This window comes from Tupaia chinensis, unplaced genomic scaffold (assembly GCF_000334495.1).
Source record: "Tupaia chinensis unplaced genomic scaffold, TupChi_1.0 Scaffold138322_1, whole genome shotgun sequence".
In the NCBI taxonomy this organism is placed as follows: domain Eukaryota; kingdom Metazoa; phylum Chordata; class Mammalia; order Scandentia; family Tupaiidae; genus Tupaia; species Tupaia belangeri.
This window is the reverse complement of record NW_006198219.1, coordinates 2,000,583-2,023,061: the sequence shown is the minus strand read 5'-3', so window position 1 is coordinate 2,023,061 and position 22,479 is coordinate 2,000,583. Positions and strand designations below refer to the sequence as shown.

At 43.4% G+C, this 22,479-nt stretch overlaps 1 protein-coding gene across 1 annotated transcript in view; it reads right to left on the bottom strand.

Moving 5' to 3' along the window:
• The window catches only part of LAMB1 (laminin subunit beta 1), an 82,094-nt gene extending 61,092 nt beyond the window's left edge, over positions 1–21,002 (bottom strand). Inside the window, exons 1-7 of the mRNA XM_006161139.3 lie at positions 20,900–21,002; positions 20,647–20,768; positions 19,446–19,621; positions 16,741–16,876; positions 13,125–13,198; positions 3,435–3,623; positions 3,283–3,346 (exon numbers count right to left, since the gene is read on the bottom strand). Of these exons, the coding sequence (XP_006161201.2) occupies positions 3,283–3,346; positions 3,435–3,623; positions 13,125–13,198; positions 16,741–16,876; positions 19,446–19,621; positions 20,647–20,683 (676 nt within the window). The 5' untranslated portion in view covers positions 20,684–20,768; positions 20,900–21,002. The remainder of the gene's footprint in view (positions 1–3,282; positions 3,347–3,434; positions 3,624–13,124; positions 13,199–16,740; positions 16,877–19,445; positions 19,622–20,646; positions 20,769–20,899) is intronic.
• Positions 21,003–22,479: the final 1,477 nt, after the last annotated feature.

The following is a 22,479-nucleotide window of genomic DNA, read 5'->3' as shown; positions in this document are numbered from 1 at the left end:
ACAACTAAGTCTCATACTGACGGCTGTTCTAAGGGCCAAATCACTTTAAAAGTGAGTCTCAGAGTTTTTGACAATAGGACCAACTAAAGAGATACTGTGCCCTTGACTACAAAGCAAATCAAAAGCATGATCAGATGAACATGGATGCTGCTATAATACAGAAATAAATGTTCTGATGCCATTTAACCACAAAAGACAAAGAGAATTGAAATCAGAAAGGCAACACATTCTCCAAGTCTCACAAATTTCAACTAAAAAGGAGCAGATGATGAGTCCTTTTAAGGACTTAGGTGGTTCTTGTCCTGGAGCCCATGCAGATGTTTCTCACAGCTGGAGCTTGAGATGTGGAAAGAAACCCTTGCAGCTCACTCAGAAACTGGCACAGGGCTGGGCATGCCATTAAATATTTGTTTTACAATAGAATGAATGAGTAAACTGCCAACCAGAGACAGTCTGGGCCACATGTAAAATTAATTTGAGTTGGGAAGCAGCACTTTTCTGGCACTATTCCCTGGACTCCTTCCACTCTATTCTTCCATGTGTCAAGCTTAGAAATTCTGTAGGGTCTCAGATGAAAATAGGCCATGCACAGTTGGCAAATATCATCAAGAATCAGCCCTGCCTCTGTTCAACTGGTAGAAATGTCATAGCATGGAGGAAATCTCACCCTTTCCCTCTGACATAAAGGACCATTTCTGTGCAAGACCTAAATGTGGCTGATGGCAACATACACAGAAACAGCAGCAGCTTCAATTTACTGAACACTTTCTATGTCAGGCATTCTGATTGGCTGTTTACAAATATCAATTCATTTTCCCTCCAATAACAACCCTAAGGTCAAATGACTATCTCCATTAATGGATTATAAAAAATGCTAAGGGCCAGCAGGTGGCATGGAGGTTAAAGACCTGGAACCCACATGGCTAGCTTCACAGTTTGAGTCCTGCACCCAGAGGACTGAAAAATCATGCCAGGCACATGTGTGTGCATGTCCAAAATCCTGAAAGGATAAAAGAGGAAAACAAACTGAGGCATGGTCATCACCACCAAAGGGAGATTTCACACCTTCATCCATTCTCTCTGATGAGAACATGTGCCTTATAACAAAACAACAAAAAGGGCTAAAATACCCTTTCTTTTTTTTAGTGAGAGGTTTTGGCTATAGGGAGTGTGTGCTCACCAGGAAGACAGAGAGAAACAGAGAGACAGAAAGTGAGAAATCAACCCCCCCCAGATGGGGCCTGGTCAAGCTTCAATCCCTTCTCCCCCATTCTCCTCTCGGGATGTTGGGTATGTACACACACGCACCCGGTATGAATTTAAGCCACTGGGTTTGGGACTTGAACCGCAGTTGACTACATGGGAATCCAGCAACATAGCCATTACACCAACTGCTGGTCCCATAAAATAACTTTTAAGTTACTTGTCCCAGGTCACATAGTTACTATATGAAAAAACTGGAATTTATAATTAGGTCTCACTCCAAAGCCTATTCTCTGATTATTACATATTTTTCCTTCCAGGAAGATTAAAATGTAATTCGGCAGTAACATAAGCATAGGTGCTGAATGTTAAAAAGAGCCCTGAACCGAGAATCATAGCATATGGGTGTAAGATCTCACTGCCTTTGAACAGTCCCAGTACCATATGCATATTATTCTGGCTCTGAGCTCAAAGTACCTATCTATTAAAGGGAAATATAGCCCTCACCTTACTGAGTATACTGAACATGGCCAAGACTTCTAATGTTCCCTCAACATTCTTTCTTCCCTTTCTCCTTTAACAATAATAGCCCTAGCCAAGAGTTTTAGCAGAGTGCAAAGCCACCTAGTGTTCCCTACAACATAGCCATGTGATCAGTTTTGGCTGATGGAAGGTGAACAGAAGTGAGGTCTACAACTCCTACGTGTCATGTTTAAACTGAAGTTACTTGCCTTCTACTTCCTCCTCTCCCACAGTTTGGGTCAGGACATGGTTGTGGTGGTCTAACTACATGGACAAAGACTATAGAACAGAAGGGGCCTGGAAACTGGGTGGCCATGTAGCCAGAGTTTCCAGATTGAGCAAATAAAAATAAAAGTCACTTAGTTAAATTTGAATGGGAGATAAACATTTTTTTCTTTGTATAAAAATGTCCCAAATATCACATGGGATATAGCTATATTAACCCAGAAATAAGTTCATGAAACACTCTTGTACCAGTCTCAAATATTATATGGAATGTAGCTTTATTAAAACAAAACAAAACAAAGAGAGCTGGCTCTGTGGCCTGGTGGTTAAGGCAGCCTGATTCCACATGGCCAACTCTACACTTCAGACCTAGTGGCTTAAAAAAAAAAAACACTGGATGGAGCCAGCAGGTGACGTGATGGTTAAGGCCCTAGACTTCCACATGGCCATCTGAGGTTTGAGTCCTGGATCTGGCAGCTTGAATATCTCACCATGCACACCATGCATACATGCCCAAAAGCCTGAGAGGAAAAAGAAGGGATTGAGGCATGGCCATCCCCCTGGGGGGTGATTTCTCACTTTCCCTCTAACCATTTCTCTGACTTTCTCTAGTGAGTGCATGTGCCCTATAGCAAAAAACTTAAAAAAAAAAAATAAACACACACACACACACTCACACACACACACACACACACACACACACTAGGCATGAGTGCATATGTGTCCAAAATCCTGACCGGAGAGAGAAATAGCAGAGAAGAGACTGTGGCATGACCATGACCATTTGCCATGGGAGGGTGGGGCACTTTCTTCCCCTTCTTGTCTCTTTCTCTCTGTCAAGTGCACATGCCCTGCCAAAAACTGGAAAAAAATTTTTTTGGTTTGTCTACAATTCAAATTTAACTGCACATCATCCTATAGTTTATCTGATAAGCCTAACTGTGGCAACTGAGTTCCATTTCTTCTCTGGAAATACCTCTGACTGATTTCATAAAAGAGAAAGAAACTTCTATTTTATTTGAATAACTATTTTTTGGATAGTTCATTATAACAGCTTAATCTATACTCTAATACACTGAGCAAAGTAATAAATAAGGTCTTGTAACCAGCTTAATTGAGTACTTATAACATAAATATTTTACTCTTAGCAAAACGTGTTACCCAACGGCGAAGAGTCTGATTATTGCTAATTTCAAGAGCTTCTGGTAGCGTATTGCAGAGGAAGGAGGAAAATGAAGAAGGCGGATTCAACCCTGAATATTTAGATTCTGGGTGACACTTATTTCACGATTGTTGTTTCTGCTTAATACTTTGATTAGAAAACAGGCTTACTCTGTATCCTTGGGCTATAAGGATCTTCTATTCTGAAAGCAGGATCTAAAGCACGAAAGATCACCTAAAAATAGATATAGGCATAATTAGTATTTTTCCAATGACCAAAAAGTAGATTTGAAGTACAACATAAAACACAGAAGCAAACAAACCTCTCCCTCTGTTGAGGGTTCGATGTCAGAATATCGGGAATCACAAATTATATCATCAACATTCTTCATGGGGCCAGTTGAAATGCCTGGAAACGAGCTCTCGCAGTCATAGGCGAAGTATCTGTACACGCCCCAGGTTCTCCCAAAGTCAGATGACCGTTCTATCAGCATAGCAGCTGGGCGGAATGTCTAAAGGCAGGGAACACAAGTTTCATACGATTTTTTAAAACTGGGAATCTGCATTAAAAAAACTCAGCTGAAAATGTGTGTCACAACCTTGACTACATATGGTTGATATTTCAGAATGTGGGTGGAAATCAAGTACTTCAAGCTGTTCCTTGGAGCCTCTTCTGCAAAGAAAGTGTCTTGTCTCTGAATTTTTCACTTTTCCCACCCTACTCAATTAGGAAGCTTTTTCTCCTCGGAAGCTGAGCATGAACAGGCCTTAACAACAAGCACATTTTAGCATGTTTAGTCCCCCTGCCCATAATCGGAATGGTTAGTTGGAGGGATTGCTCTTTCATTTGTTCATTAATCACTCCAGAGATGTATAATGATGACCTACATAATCCCAGGTAGTGGCCTGTGTGCTGTCTAGGGGTTAGACATCGTCCAAGGAGGTAAGAATATAAATATAAATCATTTACAGTACGTCAAACACCACAGTGGAGACATAGGCAGTGTGCTTTGGGAAAATGAAAGGAAGAAATTAACTTAAAAAGCTGGGGAATCTAACAATTCCATTATTAGGTCCATACCCAAAAGAACTGAAACAGGGACTCAAATAGATATGATACTTGATCTGTTGTGTCTGCTCACATGCATTCAGTATCTGAATGTCTATGGCAGCACTGTTCACAATACCCAAACGGTAGAAATAGCCCAAATGTTCATTGACTGAGAAATGAATAAACAAAATGTGGTTGATTCATATAATGGATGAAAAGCACCACCAATGTAAATGAAAAGAAGGCCTATATTAAAAAGAAATGAAACTCTGATACTCGTTCAACATGGATGAACCTTAAAAGCATTATGCTAAGTGAAATGAGCCAGACATAAGGAAAATACTGCATAATTTCACTTCTCTAAAATATCTAGGACAGGCAAGTAGATAGAAGGTAGATTAGTGGTTACCAGGAGCTGGAAGGTGGGAGCAATGGGAATGTTACTGCTTAACAACTACAGAGTTTCTGCTGGGGAGTGATAAAAAATATCCTGAAAACGGACAGTGGTAACAGCTGCACAACTTCGTAAATACAACTAATATCAGCAAATTGTACGCTTAAAAATGGTAAGTTTTATGTCATGTGTATTTTACCATTACTAAAAACAAAAACGAAAGGAAAAACAAAAAAAGGGCTCAGCAGTGGTGGTGTAGGCAGTAGGGTTCTGCTATGTGATGCTGGAACCACAGGGAGGCCTGAGTTCTGAGAGTGACCAAGGCTGACACTCCAGCACACCAGTACCCACCTGTCATTGTAGCCGAGAGGCTGAAGCAGGAGGATCATGGCATGGTGAGACTCTGTTGAAAATCTTTCTCTCATTCAAAAATAAATAAAAATAAAAAATGACCATGACTTAAAAAAGAAGAAGAAGGAGAAGAAGAAAGCTCAGGGAATGCATCATAGAGAAGAAGCATCAAACCAAATCTTAAAAGGATATCAAGGTACTTTCCACACAGGGGATGAGGTGTGGCTGCAGGTGACAGAGGTATCTGGTAGGAGCAGGGTAGAAAGGAATCTGTTTTCCATACAAGGGGTTTGTTTATCTTTTTAGCAATGAGGAGGAACACTGAAAATTTAGGTGGAGAGGATTAGACTAGACTTCAGAAAAATAGCTCCTATGGCAGAGTTACTGGACATGGGCAAAACAACACGCAAAGAAACAAGGGGAAGACAAAAGAAAAGGTCTTAAACTCATGTAATTACAAACGGAGAGAGAGAGAGATGAATTGACTGCTCCGAAAATCTAGTGACAGTAGAATAGGCTGAATTACATGGGGTGATCAATCAGAGTGAAGTGGAAGGGGACGGAGAGAGACAAGCATAGGCACTGGAGCTTGGGCAGCTGGCTGGGTGTGTTGACAATGATAAAGGATGAAAGAGGAGTGAAGGCATGTGATTTTAGACTAGTCACGTGTGCTGGTTACCGGTCAGGTGTGCACATGCAGACACCCCCTGGACAATTGGAAAACAGTGGTCTGGCACTCTGCAATGAGAAAGGCGTGTGACACTTGGCTTTCGGAACCACTGCACACACGTGCTGTTTAAAACTCCAAGCACATGGCATCTCAGAAGAAAGGAGAGGCAAAGATAAAGAGAGCCACAGTCAGTGTTCCAGGAAAATGCATCAGTGAGGGGCTAGGCAAAGAAGGAAAGAGAACAGTGCCAGTAACTTTAATTACATTATCTCATTTAATTTCGTTATGGCTGCATTGTGTTCCCCCAAAATTCGGGTTGAAAACCGAACTCCATATATTTCAGAATGTGACTGTGCTAAGAGATGGGATCTTTAACGAGGCAATAATGGTAAAATAAGGTTATTAGAGTAGAGTAGACTCTAATATCATATGACTGATGTCCTCTTTTTAATTTTTTTTCTTTTTCTGGAGAGGTTTTTGCTATAGGGCGCGTGCGCTTGCCAGACAGACAGAGAGAGACAGAGAGACAGAAAGTGAGAAATCACCCCCCCCAGGGGGGGATGGCCACACTGCAATCCCTTCTCCTCCATTCTCCTCTCATGATCTTGGGCATGCACGCACATGCGCCCGGCGTGAGTTTAAGCCACCGGGTCCGGGACTCGAACCGCGGTCGACTATGTGGGAGTCCAGCGACATAGCCATTATCCTAACTGCTGGTCTGTATGACTGATGTCATCTTAAGAGGAGGACATTAGGACACACAAGCACGAAGAGAAGACCACGTGAAGGCACAGGGAAGATGGCTCTCGAAAGCCAGGAGGGAGGCCTCAGAAGAAAACTCTACCAGCGTTTGATCTGACTTCCAATTTCTAGAGCTGAGGAAAACTTGTTATTTAAGCCATCCAGTTCATGGTGTTTTGTTAGGGTAGCCTCCTAATGTGTCTTACAGATGAGGAAATTGAGGCTTGGAGATATAAAATGACTTGCTAATTATGGACAGGACATAGATTCAATCTCAGGCCAAACCTATAGTATCTTTCACTCTCACATCAATGGCATAGAAGGCTGAAATATGGGCATGAGAACAAAGAGAAAAATACAGTATCTTCAAATCAAGGCAGGATGAACATTTAGGTGTGTGTGGTGAACAGGCTCAGCTACGAATAAGGGATGAGGCAGAATGGGCACTAAGAATGGGCAAATACTCCAATGCTAAATATGGCAAGTATATTCTAGGAGTGGAAATCAGATTGCATGGAGGTAGCCAGGAAGTTAAGCTCACCTACAAAATAGAAACTAAATAAAGACACTGACTATGAATTAAAACCAACACTTGATAGAAATTTGCGTGAGAACTAATGATGAAAATTGTTACATGGCCAGATCTTTTTTTTTTGGCCTTAATTTTTCTTTTTTTCTTTTTTTTTTTGCTATAGGATGTGTGTACTTGATAGAGACAGAGACAGGCAGAGAGACAAAGAAAGTGAGAAAGCACCCCAAGGGGGGTGGCTACACTACAATCTCTTCTCCATTCTCTGCTCAAAATTTTAGGCATGCACACACATATGCCTAGCATGTTCTCCCCAACCCCCGAAGCTGTTGGGTCCAGGACTCAAATCATGTAGCTGTCCATCCATGTTGGACCCATCAACTTCAACTACCACACCACTGGGCTGGCCCCCTTTTTTTTTTTCTTTTCTTTCCAGAGGGTATATACACTTGTTGGAGAGAGTCAAAGACAGAGAAGGAAAGTGAGAAATCACCCTGCAACCCTAATTGTGGCCATACTTCAATCCCTTCTTCTCCAGTCTCCTCTTGGGATTTGGGCATGCATGCACATACACCTGGCATGATTTTCAAGCAGCTGGGTCTGGGACTCTAACTGCAGAATCGGCCATATGGGAGTCCAGCACCTTAACCATCATACCCACTTCTGGCCCAAGTTTTTTGTAATTCAATACCATTTTATTGCTTAAAATAACTCAGTATTACTTATCAAGTTAGTGCATTGAAATTCATGATTGAGCTGGAACTAGAAAATTAATCCAATGTTCTCATTGTTATAAATTACCTTTGCTTTGTATAGTATACTTTCAGAAAATTTAAAATGGCCACCATTCAATAAAATTAACTCAGTATTCTTGATGCTAATAAACAATGTTGTTAGTGGTTTGTATATTTAGTATACTATGCTTTTTATTGTTATTTTAGACTGTATTCATTCTACTTACTAAAAAAACAAAAAATAAGCCATTATGTTGAGTTATACTGACAGCCTCACACATCTCGTTTTTACTGAGTCTGGTTTGCATAATTTTCTCTCGTGCTTGACTTTGTCTCATGTTGTTTTATTCATCGTGGCCCTTCCAGTGGGACAAGATGTGGAGGTGGAAGTTAGTGATATTGATGATCCTGATCCTGTGTAGGCGTAAGCTAATGTGTTTGCTTGTCTTTGTTTTTAATAAAAACATTTAAAAAGTAAAGCAGTTAAAAACTAGAAAAATAGAAATAAGCCTATATAATAAGGATATAAACAAAGAAAATACTTCTGCACAGTTGTACAATGTGTGTTTTAAGCTAACTATTAAGTGTTTTAAGCTCACCCTTCCTGGCCAGGTCAAGTGTAATAATAACATGTTATTATAAAAGAGTCAAAATTAAATTTTTTAAAAATTCAAAATGTGAAAGCCTATGAAAAAAGTTAAATAAGCTGAGGTTAATTACTTAAGAAAGAAAAGTATCTTATAAGCTTAGTGTAGCCTCGGTGTACAGTGTTTCTAAAGTCTACAGCAGTTACAATCATGTCCTTGGCCTTCATATTCACTCACCACTCACTCACAGTTTCACTGTAAAGTGCTTTATACAGTACCATTTTGTGTTTTATACCATAATTATTTACTGATAAACAAATAATTACCACTGTGTTACACTTGCCCATGGTATTTCGTATAGTAACGTGTTGTACAGCGTTGTAGCCAAGGAGCAATGAGTTATATGCTGTAGTTCAGCTGTGTATAGTAGGCAAGGTGTGTATAAGAAAAATAACACCTTATTAAATGCAAATGAGTATTAGATTGAGAATTTTAAAGGGGAAAACCCAATAACTAACTGAACCACGTGTGCCAGGTAGGCATGGCAAACTCCCCATGAGAGGAGGCTCCTGGCTGGTGAGACTTGGGAAAGGTTGGGAAGGGCAAGCCTAGACTGATGTCTCTGTGTCAAAGGAAGCAGAGAGGAAAGGCACTTAAAGCCAGTCCGGACTGGGCTTCCTTCTCCCTCTCCTCTGGCAACTTCTGAGTCCCAGAGGGCCACCCATGAGTCATCTGATAAGAGCTGCTGGAAACCAGACACATTTTACTTAAAGAACAAAGCTGTCACACTTTCTGCTTAGTCATAAACCTTTTTGAGTCTTATGTGGCTGCACAGGTGCCTTCGAATTTATAATCAACAAAACAGTCATGAGTTTGGAAACATCTAGCTATATATAAAAACATACCTGAGAAAACGCAACCCACTTAGCAGTCAGCCATCTCTAGAACAAACCTGGGTAAGAAACACAATTATTCTCCTTTGTGAACCTCAGTTCTCTTCCTGACTACACTACACCAATGGTATCACCATCCTACTCACTTGGCTTAGACTGCTAAGTGAGTTTTTTGGGGGAGGCAGGGGTGCTATAGGGTGTGTGCATTCACCAGAGAAAGCCAGAGAGACACACAGAGAAAAAAAAAAAAAAAAAACAGGAAAAGTGAGAAACCAACCTCCCGGGTGGATGGCCACAATGTAATCCATTTCCCTCCATTCTCCTCTAGGGATTTTGGGCTTACATGCACATGCGCCTGATGTAATTGTCGAGCTACCAGGTCAAGGACTTGAACTACTCAGCCAGCCATATAGGATCCAGTCACTTTAACCTTCATGCCACCTGCTGGTCCTCCAAGTGACTTTTGATTCATTCCTTCTCTCCCACTGTTCTGTTTCTAATCTTTCTCCACTTTATGGTCTAACTGTGGAATCTAAAGGGTCCCAGTGACTGTCCTAAGAAAACAGGAACACCTCTCAGCAATGACTCTCAAAGGCAGAAGCAGCAGAGTATCAGAGCAAGGTAGCAAAGAAAGATGTGTGATTTGAAAAAACTTTCCAACTAGTACACATACAAGGAGTTTCCAGAAAGTCTATGGCAAATGTGTATTATCAGGTTGTTAGAAAAGTCATGACATATTTTTCTATGTTTTTTTTAATGCAAAAATGCATTGTGACTTTCAGATGACCCAATATAAAAAAATCTATGCATGGATTTCAATTATTATTTTTTGGGGGCACCAAAATAAATTTGTACTTTTTTTTTTTTTTAAGTTTTTTGCCATAGAATGTGTGCACTTGCTGGAGAGGAGGAAGACAGGGAAAGTGAGAAATAACTTCTCAGTAGCATGGCCACACCACAATCTCTTCCCCTTCATTCTCCTCCTGGGATTGTAGGTGTGCACATACACACGCCTGGCATGATTTTCAAGCCACCAGGTCTGGGACTCCAACTATGGCCAGCCATGTGGGAGTCCAGTACCTTAACCACTATGCAACCTGCTGGACTCAATTGTATTTTAATTCCATTTTTCCATGAACTTTATGAAGTCCCTGGTAGAATCCCTGGGTTGTAGGTGAAAGCTCTCTCTGGTTGAGAATCAACACCAGCACCCTCTTAAGCCCTCAAGAATGTGGACCTCAATAACAGCCTTCCAACTCGCCCTGCCTTCCTGCTACCCTCCCAGCGTCTGCTTTGTGTTTCTTCTCGAGTTACCTTCTTAAAACACAGATCTGGTTTGCTCATCAATGACGCTCTATTTCATATAAAGTTCACGGGTCCTCAGCAAGGAGTCAAGGTCCATTTGAGTCTAATCTGCTTTCCTGCTTTTACTCCCTTTCCTTCCTTCACTAACCCCAAGCTCAAGACAAGTCTACATAGTACTTGCTGGACAGACCCTGACCCACTGAGACCATTTCCTCCACCAAGAGTGGCTATTCCTCCACCTCCTCCCACGGAAATGCTGCTCACCTTCCTGGCCAGGTCAAGTATAATCCCAGTCCTTTCCTGGTGAAGCCTTGTCCTTTATCATACCAGGCTATCAGTCTCACCCTCCTCCATGGTAGCACACTTTAAATTTTTACTGTATCAGCTTGCACATTCTGTCATGTATTGTAAGTTATATGCAAGTGTATCTTTCTGCTCTAGAAGTCAGGAGGCTCCTGGAAAATAGGAACCATGCTATCTTTGAAATCTCCCATGGGTGGCCTTGGGGCACAGACGACAGCACACTAACCTGCAGCACCAGAAGCCACATGGCCAACTGTGGGTTTGGGTCTCGAGCCTACTTGAGACATGCCTGACATGAGCATGTGCAAGGTCCCAACTTGTTGGAGGGCTGGAGGAAGGGGGTCACTGGGCGACAAGATCCTGTTGAGGGTGCTTCCCACCCCACCGTAGAAGAAATCGAAATAAAATAAATACTCCCATAACACGTATGGACAATTCTTGGAAGGAAAAGATGGTTGAACTCATTTGTCCACTTATTCCCTCAGTAAATATTTGTACAACAACTACTAGAAGCCGCGCCTCAGCATTTATAAAAATGATCGAGTGCCCCGATAAGCCGGGGCAGCAAAATTAGCCTTATTCTCAGAGCAGGGGGCATGTCGCACACTCCTGCGATGTAGATATTCTGGTCTTCCCATATTACCAATTAGGACAGAGCTCTGGCCACGCATACCAGTAGGCAGCAGAACAGAGATTCACACCCAGTGTGCCCAACCCCATGGTCGTGGCTCTTCTTATAGGAGACAGAACCCCAAGAATGAGTCATCAACAGACAACTTGCACCCAACACCTCTCAGTTCAACCACCACCTCTTCTATTTGACCTTCTGAGCTGAATCTGCAGAATTTCACCAGTGGCCCATGTATTTACTTGAATAAAGGAAAAGGAATTCAACTATGGAATGCAAGTGGCATTTCAAAAAGTTCATGAAAGACATGCATAAAAATGTGCATAGATTTTAATATTTTTTGCACCCAAAAAACATGCACTTTAATTATATCCTCTGCCCACCCCTTCTTCCTTCAGAGGGTACCTGCCCTGGCCTGAAATAGACAGAGTTAGGAGCCCCCAATGAATGGGGTATGATCATGCCATGATCCCTTCTCCATTTCTCCATCATGTTGGGATTTTGGGGCATGCATACACATATACACATGAAACCAGCATGTTTTTCAAGTCACTAGGGCTAGGACTTGAACTGTGCAGTCAGCCATGTATATCCAGTTCCTTTAACCGCCAGGCCACAGAGATGACCCTCCCATAATTTTTGGCAGTACTTTCATAAATGCCCACAGGATCAATATATAAACAAACTCAAAACTATCCACATACACAAACAGATGCTTCTTCAAAATAAAAGAGAAGAGCATAAACATTAATAAAGATGATTTGGAGTAGGTTTAGATGTCACATAACATGAAGGCAACAATTTCATACATGGCCAAGTTTCAACTTAATCACCAGGCTGTATATTAGTCAACAAGGGACAGGATGGTGACCAGCAGTCCTTGTCAAGTTATTCAGTGAAAGCCCTCCCCACTCATCTCATTACCTGGTTTCGCAGCCACAGTGTAACCCTCCTGGCCTTGTAGTAACAGCAGGATGTTGGGGAGTGGGCACAGGGATGGGCAGTTCAGCCTGGGAACTGCACAGTCAATGTCCCTCCTACTCACACTCTGTCTCCCACGCCCGTCCTTGCTCCTTGGCCTCCCAGGCTTTGGTGACAGAAACAAGTAAGACCTTCCTGGCTACTTGCCCACACAGTAAATCTATCCCCAGCACCTTTTCCTAACCTGAGAGAGGGTGTAGATAAGGGCCCCCAACTCCAACTGAAGACTATTCTAAAGTGATTTTAATCTGAGAAGCAATAAGCAAATTATGGGTTTTGTGTGTGCCAACATGTACTTTAAGCCATGTGAAGTCTGTCATTTCCAGGCAGCTGTTTAAGGGGAAACAAAGGGACTTTGTACTGAGACATTCCCTAGTTTGGGAGTCATTTTACATCTCTAAAAGAAAAATGATGAGAAAATCCATGTTTAAGAAAGCATACACATTTCTTAAGGAATTGTAAAACTGCTCCCACAAATTTTGAAAAACCTTGAATAATGAACTTTATTTTCAAATACCAAACTCAGCATTAAAACATAAACACAAGGGATTGGGGGTTTATCATCCAGATGTTTTATTGTGGTTTAGGGGAGAGTCAACACTGCCTCTCTTCATGGGGGAAAAAAGATATCTCACTAAGAGTTAACAGTCAAATTACCTTAGAACAGAGCTACTTATTGCCCTGAAGCCTAAAAAAAAGTTTGAGTTAAAAAAGCGGCTGATTATCCCACTTATGGCAACAATAATATGTAAGTTCCCACTGAGGCCAACTCATAACACATCTGTTTTGCAAGGAAGATTACACAGTGCTCTTGTGTCATTTGTGGGAAAGTTGTGGATGACTTACCTTGAAAGTCATTATGAGGTGAGTAAAATGGAATTCTGCTTCTAAATCCAGTTGGATAGTTACGTTTTCCACACCTAAAGGAGATTTTTTTAAAAAAGGGAGGAATGGTAAATAGGAAAACATCTGTACACAGTTAAACTATTTTCTTAACTTAGATGTATGGTCCTCAAAGAAATCCTCTTTGCATTCTACCCTAAACTGAAACTGAAGATAAAATAACAACAACCCTTTGTACTTATTTAGATGGCAGAGCACGAGTCGGGACGATTCTTCAGTTTCCATAAATCGTTCCGGAGTTCAACATATTGACTCGGCTCACTGGAACAAGCCATCTGGCAGAATGCCTGTAGTTACTGTTAAGAAAGACATCTTTTGCTTAGGAAGAAGTGAAACATCTTCCCAATCCTCTAAGCCAAGCAGCTCTCAAAGGGAAAGGGGTGGCACTTCCTGTGCACAGTAGGGGGTCAGCTTGCAGTCTCAAGCTTGGGGATAAAATTCTCCGCCAGAAGAAACACAAATATTCTTTCTTCTGTATGCAACAGCAAGGAAAATAAATATGCGTCTACACATATGTTAGTTATACTCCAGTTTAGAAAAACCGCTCCCTGATGGGGAAACCTTTGGATGCAGCTCCATAGTTGAAAAACAATGCCAAAGACACAAAGAATCAGTCAAATAAATAAACTGGCCCAGAACAAATACTAACATCTTCCCTTTCAGGGGAAAGCCTGAACAAACAGAGCCTTTGCACCATGCCCTGAGGGTCAACCAGTCCCACTTTAACCTGCTAAAAAGGCCATTGGAATTCCAGAGATGGAAAGCACCTCCTCCTCAATCCCTAGGGCTCTCCAGCCTGCCAGTTGGGTAAAGCAGACTCTTTCCATGCTTCCTGGTTTTGAGAGAGCTTTTAGGGTCCATCTTCCAGAGCAAAAGAAGTCTTAAGTGCAGGAAGACAGGAATGTGTCAGAATGAATCATGTCACAGGCTGGTGTATTTTCAGGAAATCAGTGGGACCTTTTGAAATCAACTCTCCTGCTGGAAAACTGCCAAGTCAATTGGGGGGAAAAGTGGTCACTGGAACGGATATGAGTTAGTTGGAATGCTAAAGGAAAACATTATAATCATACTAACTAAACTTATCTAACTTATTAAAAAGAACCATATTACAGAACTACTCTAAACATGTAATTTTTAGTTAAATGTTAGCCAAGCAACTGGATGCCTCCGCTCTCCCAGGCTTTTCAAAAGCTACAATACTTGATCAAAATTTAGAGATAACAAAATAATGTAAAGCACAAACAAAGCAAGCCTCGTAACATTTCTGTACCGTAAGAACGTAGGCTGCAATGTGTACCCCAAAAGCACATTCCATGTAAATTTATAACCTGAGAAAGCACTTGTTTGTTTTTGTTTTTGTTTTGTTTTCATTTTTTGTTTTAATACGGGAAGAAAAATCCATGGAGAAAATAAACATCATTCTTCTATGGTATATTTGGGTTCTGTCAGCTCAAGGAATATATCCTTGTGAAGGGTAAGTTAAAAGGAGTTGTACATTTCAATCCTGATTCTGTGCCTGAACACGTAATTTAACACTGGATGAGCACGACCTGTACGAAATGCACAGAAAATACAAAAAAATCACATTCATAAAGAAAGTCTTTAATTGTTAACTATCAGACAACAAAGAGATGATAGGGTCACAATGGTTCTTTCCAAAGACGAAGTTCCATCAAGTCTAATCTTATCTAATCTCTTGTGACACAGTGACAAGAAAATCTCTTCTTTCTGGTATCTGGATTCTCTTGTCCCACAAATTCAAAGTTGTAGAAACGGATTAAGTCCTGACATAACTAAGAAAAAACCTTCTAAAATCATAGTACCTGAAAAACTGTGTTACTGTCTCTCCACTAGTAATGGGAACAGCTTTGATCCTAATGTCTAATTAGGACCTAATTGACTGTTAATTGTCTTTCCATTGTACTGGAAGAATGAGGCAGACAGGAAATGTTCCCGGTCCCTGCTTGTAATAAGCTCTATGCTCTTCTAGAAGTCCTCTGTGATTCAGTGCAGATTTACAGAAACTTCTCACTATCAACCAAAATATTCCCTTTTAACAATTAGCATAGCTCTAAATGACGTATGCTTTCTGAAGACCATCTACCTCCTTCAGGTTTGTAACCAATGGATTCCCAAGGCTGATCAGTGAACCAACTAACCCTCCTTGGAAAATTAAGAGTCGTCAGGCCAGCCTGTGGTCACATGGTCGATTGCTCGGTTCAAGTCCCCAACCTGGCTTAAAAACCATGCCAGGTGCGTACATGTCCAAAATTCTGAAAGGACAGAAAAATAGAGAAGGGGCTGCAGTGTCAATAGTCACCGTGGGGGAGTGCTTTCTCATTCCTTGTTCCCCTATCTGGAAGTAAGAACTGCCTGAAAAAAATGTTAAAAAGAAAACCAACAATCTTCTAGAAAACATTTGTAATTTAATAGTCAAGGAGTCTGTTAAGGAAGTTCTTCTTTAGAGGATGATACATGACTTCAAGGACCCAAAAAAAGCGTAGTACATATAGTAAGTAGCTCTAGTAGTATCCAGGCCTTTTAAGGCTAGGCTTAGATTTCCTTCTTTGAGGGTCCTTCTCCATAAATTAAAAAAAAAAAAAAGAGATATAAGTGATCTTTAAAAATTGTTAATTAACAAACACTAACTCTACTTTTATTCCCCAAATTTCAGGGGCTGGCAGGTGGTGCAGTGGTTAAGGGTGCTGGGCTCCCATATGGCTGACCACGGTTCGAGTCCTGGATCTGACAGCTTGCTTTCTCACTCTCTCTCTCTCTCTGTTTTCCTCTCTCTCTCTGCCCCTCTCTGGTCAAATTTAAATAAATAAACAAATAAATAAATAAGGTTAAAGAAAATAATTCTTTATAAGAATATATTTATTCCCCAAATTTCAGCATTCAAGTTTGAAACAAATGTGAGACTCATTTGAGCTTGAAAGAGTAACACTATATTTGATGAATTTATTAAACCAAAACTCAAATGGCAAAGAATGGATAAAAGGTTGAAGTTACACAATCACTAGGGAAACTGACCTGAAGTCATATCCATGTTGACAGAATTTTGAAAAAAAAAAAAAAAAAAAAGCATCATGGTATTCATTCATAGTATTATTGTTACTATTAGGAAATTTACTGTAGCTGGAAGGAAGATGGGAGGGGCATGGCTCTGAGTCTGTCCTTTCCTTTGTGGTTGACCATAATAGAAGATGCTATGACTCGTTATAGAAAAAGGGTCTGAGATGGTACAGATTTTCCCATGGTCTTCTCAGTCTGCCCCCAATACACAGACACATTCCCCAGGAGGCCTCCCTGAAGATGAGGACTACGAAAAACTCCTTTAGTCTAGCAGCAAAGACTGCTTTCTTATAGGAAGTGCACGCCTCAAGAGGATAGATCAGATTTTACCAAGAGAAGTTAGTGCTCTGGGCAGTAAATCTGTCACAGGCCATAATTAGAGGACAGAGAAGCCAATCATAATTACAAACACCCGGGAGTCTGTAAACCCCATCCAGGTTACCAAGCACACTCCATGGAACTCATTCCCACACCAACCACATACCATTTTCAGATTGCCACCAAATCTTAAGGCGGTTTGGAGCAAATGTAGTAACCACATTTTCAATGAGATGGCTGTCAGGATTGAGAGTCTCGTGATAAGGATCTTGGGAATTGCATATGAAGCATTTTTTGTCCTCCTGAAACAAAGTGAGTTTCATAAGTCTAGGAAGCAATCTCATTTAAAAAACAAAACAAAACAAAAAACAATCAAGCCCCCCAAATTAAATTTACTAACTTCAAGATAATGAGTGTATGAAAAGTAAATGACTTATATTACAATCTTTTACTTTTAACTGATTGAGCCTAAAATACTCCTGAAAGTAATTTCCTCCTTTCTCACAAATTCAAGGTCAAAAGTAAAAGAGAGCATTGTTTCCACAAAGCTATTAATTTAATCAAAATCAAATTTCTAGGCTTAAACCTTAATCTCAGTAAAACAGCTAGAGAAGCTTACTCTAAAGGAAAATAAGTAAGAAGCATTAGAAAATTTTTGCTGACATAAAGCAAACAGAAAAAGAAAGAAAAAAAAATTCATCTGCCCTCATTTTCTAAAATCTAAATAAGACAGAAACCAAGTATCAGGCAGAAATATTTAGAGAAGCTTTGGGAGCGACAGAATGAGATTTCTGACTCTGCTAGAGCAGCAGTGGGGGCATGCGGACTGACCTGCACACTACTCAGAGTATCTAGGAACAGGGTACCAGGCTGCCCCGCCATTGTGAGACCACTGTTAACTGGGGCCAATTCGAAGAACCCCAAAATGGACATGAACTGGAATGAAGACTATAAGAGTAGCTTTGAATTTCTCCCCTAAAATGGGAACCACAGCCACCAACCAGGCAGGAGCTAGGCAAGTGATCTACTTCCTTTGCCCTCCCTCATGGCCATTCATAAACAGGGCTTAAAGGTACCCTTTACTACCTTGAGCTCTGCTCTTAGTACCTAAGTTTTCTGAAATGCAGAGTATTCTTAAGTTGGCAAATGCTGTAAAACTAAAGTATGCAGCGATCTACATATATTTTAAAAACAGCAGTTTATCAAGGGCGATATTATGAGGTTGAAATCTACTGACTATATTGTTACATTTTTATTTAGTTAGTTATTACTTTCTCCCCTCCCCTCCCCCAAAGGATTTGAGATTAACATGATGTAGTAATTAAAAAATAAGACATCAGATGTCAGGGATACATTGGAACCCTGGACAAATGGAGCTTCCTCTCTCAATGTTTACATCCAGTAAATGTTTGAGAAAAGCATATGCTCAGTCTCTTTCTTTCTGATATCTGTTAAAAGCACTCCATGGGGCCAGCAGGTGACTTGGTGGTTCAGGTGCTGGACTCCCACATGGCTGACCACGGCTAGAGTCTTGGACCTGGAGGCTTTCTCTCTCTATCTCGCATGCACATAGCCTACAGCAAATTCAATAATAATTTTTTAAGAAGCACTTTACAATTTCATGGCTAATCATATAAACCTGAGAGTATGGCTCTACTTGCTTTAAAGACAAATACTCCGATTTTCATTCTTGTCAAAGCTGATCTCAGAATCTGGTGATTCATTACAGGATATCCTGACTTCTGAAGTAAATATTAGCACAATATTTCTGGTCAAATTTAAATGCTAATACTAGAAACAGTAACATCACTGGCTTCATTAACTTGTAGTCAAGGAAACTAGTATTAGAGAACAATTACCAGAACTTAAAAAAAAAGTTTAATTATAGCCCCAAATCAGGAGGAAGCAGTCTAGACATCTCTGTAGAAACCTGGAAGCAGCAAATGAGTGGAATCCACTTCACCACATTCCTACAGTTTAATTTATCAGGTTTCCAGAATGGGCTTTCTGCTTTGACAAAACTGACTCTATTTTAAGGCATCTGCTGTGTAAACCACACAACACTCTCTCCTCCTTCTGAAAGGCAATACACAAGTGGGTAGAGCGTCCAAGTTCTCAGCAATTAGCCTGTGCACGTAAGCCTAAGGTCTGCTGCTGCTGTTGGAAGCTCCGCCTTTTCAGAGTCAAGGAAAAGGACTCTGATTCTGGATAGTCTATACTTTGTGCTATCTTTTAAAATTAGTTTTGACTTTAAATATGACCTCTGAAACCTAAAACCTGGGTCCACTTTTAGAAACAGGTAATACCCTTAAATTTCATTTGGGGGTTCCTTTCTCAGGATATCATGGCAACTGGAGTATTTGAAAAAGAAAGCATCTGATCCTGATATCTAATGGAGGTAGATGGGAACAGCACCAAGTGAGGCAAGAAAAAAACAGGCTTGGTGATAACAGGAGTCACCTTGCCAGTCACCTGTCAGTGTTGGAATACTCCTTACCCAGGAGACAAGGTAAGACAAACCGAAGAACACTTCACATGATCTTTAATGCACACTACCAGAAAGAAAAGATTAAGGGGGGAAAGCGCCAGTACTTTCGGTGCCCTAGGTCAGTGCCGGGCAGGTCTGTCTGCAGCCCTGCCTTTCCACACTGACCTCGCCTGCGGCGGTGGCGGCAGGAAATGTTTGGCGGATGCAACTGTGCAAACTGAGATGGGGCGAAAGGGTGAGCTACCAGCCTAATCCCGGGACTCCCGGCTGGCTGCACTTCCTATCTGGATTGCTGGCAGGATGCAGAGTCTCCTGAGCCTGCCCCTAAAGTCTGGACCGGAGGAGGCGCATGAAGAGTCTTAAATCCTGCTCTCGGACCTCACCTGTAGGTGGCTAACGATGCAGTAGGGCTCGGGCTTGTGCAGCCCGCACGTCGAGGTCACCGAGAGCTTCTGTGCTCGGCCGATGAGGAGGTCGCCCGTGGCGGGGTAGCAACTGCCTTCCGCGCAGCCGTAGCTGAACTCCGGTTCTTGAGCGCGCACTCTGGCTCTACTCAAGGCTGCAGGAGGGGCAGGCGACAGGGTTGAGCGGAGGACACACGCAGAGAGGGGGCCCGAGCAAAAGAATAAGCAGGGTAAGAGACAGAGCCCATCCAGAAGAGAGCAGAATGCACAGAAAAGACACAATAGAGAAAGGAGTGAAAAATAAACCGGGAAACCAGAGACGTGAGGAAGGACGCGGAATCAGGTCTGTCCCGCAGCAAAAGCATCACTCTAGGAAACTCACTGACCGCGACCACCTTGATCTGCCCCGGGGAACAAGACCTGCACAAAAGGTGGGGGTGCAGACCGGCCGCCTGGATGGGCTGGAGCCAGGGGCCGCACACCCGCCCGGGTGAAACCCGTGCACTCGGCGCCTAGCGCATCCTCGGCGTGAGTGTGCTGGCGGAAACTGGTGAGCGCGGGGTCGCGAGTGTGTCCGTGTGCAAGCGGGAGGGTCGCCGGCGCTTCGCCGAGGGCGAGGTGCCGGGACTTGCAGGAGACGCAAGGGGCGAGCAGACAATCCCTGCGGCTCTGGAGTGGCTCATCGCTTCGCCATTCCAGGGAAGCACCGCGTCCAGCTGTTTCTGGTGCCAACCGGAGCCAAGCAGCGATGTTAATTAAAGCCACATGGCCCCAGTCCGTTCCCAGGACGAAGACCGGGCTCGGCTCAAGCACTTCGGGTTCTCAGGGAGCCCTCCACCGCAAGCCTCGCCACCCCAGGAACCTGTCCCAGTCCTCCTACGGTGGGGAAGCCCAATGTGAATGGTTGAGGGCGGAAAGCCCGGAACGGCGGCCTCGGGAGCCCGCGGAAGCCGGAGCTCTGCGCGCAGAGCCGGGGGATACGGTCCGCGGCGCTCTGCGTGCGCTGTCCCCAGTCACCACCAAGGCGCAGGCGGCTGTGCGTAATCCCAGGGGAGTCATTTCCCACCGGTCTCTCCCTTGACCCCCCCAGGCTGCCTTGAAGCTGGAGCAGAAGCCTTTTGGGGTTTCCTCCCTCTGCTCCAGTCCGCCCCCTCCCCCACAGCCTTTTCCTCGGAATTACCTAAGAAACTGAAGGCGAGCACCTGGAGCAGCCCCATGTCCGAAGCCTTCAGCCGAGGGGCCCCCGCGGACACAGAAACGCACCCGCCGAGCAGCCTGCCCCCTCTTCCCCCGTCTTCCTTTCTGGAGAGGTGAAGAATAAAAGGCAAATGTTCAGAGAGAGGAGAGGGGCCCTTCCATTTCCTGCCGCTCCCACGGAAGCGGGGGCTGGGCTGGGGAGGGGGAAAATCTCGCAGCCACTTTGTTCTCCTCACCCGCCCAGCGAGCGCTCTCCCGGCTCCTGGCAGCCCCCGCGCCCAAAGAAGGGAATTAGAAAGTTTAGCCTTGGGAGGAACCGAGGGCGCTCTGCTCATGCGCACAGGGAGAGCAGGGGCTGAGGGGGCTGTGGGAGGCCACCACTTGGCCCCGAGGGGATGAGGTCCAGGTCCCACCCCCCCGGGGCGCCTCTTTTGTTTTAGAGCCACGTTTGCGGGCTCTGCGGGCTATTGGCTCGTCCAGTTCCCAGGGTAGGACCGCGGTGCGCGTCCTGAGCCGGGCGTGCGGAGGGACGGTTCCGGCGGTCGGGGCTGATCTCCCAGGTAGGTGTTCAGATCGCCGGGCGAGGGGGGCTGACGGGGACCTACCGCCGGCTCCTGCGTTTACATTGGTGAGCAGTGAGTCACGAAACGGAGCCCAAGGCTAGAAACTCGAGCCGTGCTTTCGCTCGCGCTGGGAAGACAGGTTAACCCTTTAGAAAGAGGGTCGACCTGTCGGGTTGGTTCTTCAGAAAGTGAGAAATCCCCCAGCCCCCAACAGCAAAAGCCTGGGATGGACACAACATCCACAACCTCTTCACACGGAGGGAAACTGCTACTCACTGCGCCACCGCCTTTGCGCACACGGTTGTCCGGGACTTGCTTTACAGTCCCTGCTACCCATATGGTCATGCCCTTGAATTAGCCATCTTATCCTGTGTTTTAAAAATCTACTCGCCTGAAGCCACACGAAGCCTTTAATTCAGGTTTCCATCACACTGTGGAAATGCTGGCACAGTCGCAAAGCTGGAGTTCTCTCATGACACACACTGTCAACAGTCCCCACAATCCCAGCGGGGAACTCTGGGCATGCAGGTGGTAGGTGGGAAGAGGGCCTCTAAGGAAGGGTCCCTAACAGCACTGTCTGTGACCTGCAAGGTTAAGCAGTGGTAAACAGCAGCTCACTGGTCTTAGGAAGGTTGGAGAGGGAATGAAGGTTGATGACTGGGACCCCACCACTGAGTTAGCCTCATTCTTCATCATTAGCAGTGGATGGGTGCAAAGTTTGAGCTTTCTTTAGTCCTGCTCTAGGCAAATGTTTTCAGAATGAGGGCAAGCATAGTAGGGCAGGAGACTTTCCAGTAGTCTCAGGGAGAAAGCTGTATGTGGCTGGTTGATCAGTTTTTAATTTCGCTGCAATGAAATAGGGCCCAGGGAAGTTTAATCATTAGACCATAGAGTAAGCTCTTCACGGGTTTATAAACAGCCACTGGGCTCAGGTCGTGATGAGGCTAATTATTCACCTAGGCCTGACTTGCCCTTCTACAGATACTCAGGACCCTGGGTGCTGGCAGGGCAGCCCAGAGCTCTGAGAAGAGGTGCTGTTCTGAAGGGACTCCTATGGCAAAGGAGGGTCTTCAGAGCTTAAGACAGAAAAATACTGAAAAGCAGATCTGTTTTCTCCTTCTCAAGATCTTTTTTTTTTTTTTTGGAGAGGTTTTCACCCCGCAATCCCTTCTCCCCCATTCTCCTCTCGGGATCTTGGGTATGCACAGACATATGCCCTGCATGAGGTTTGTTTTTTTTTTTTTTTGAGAGAG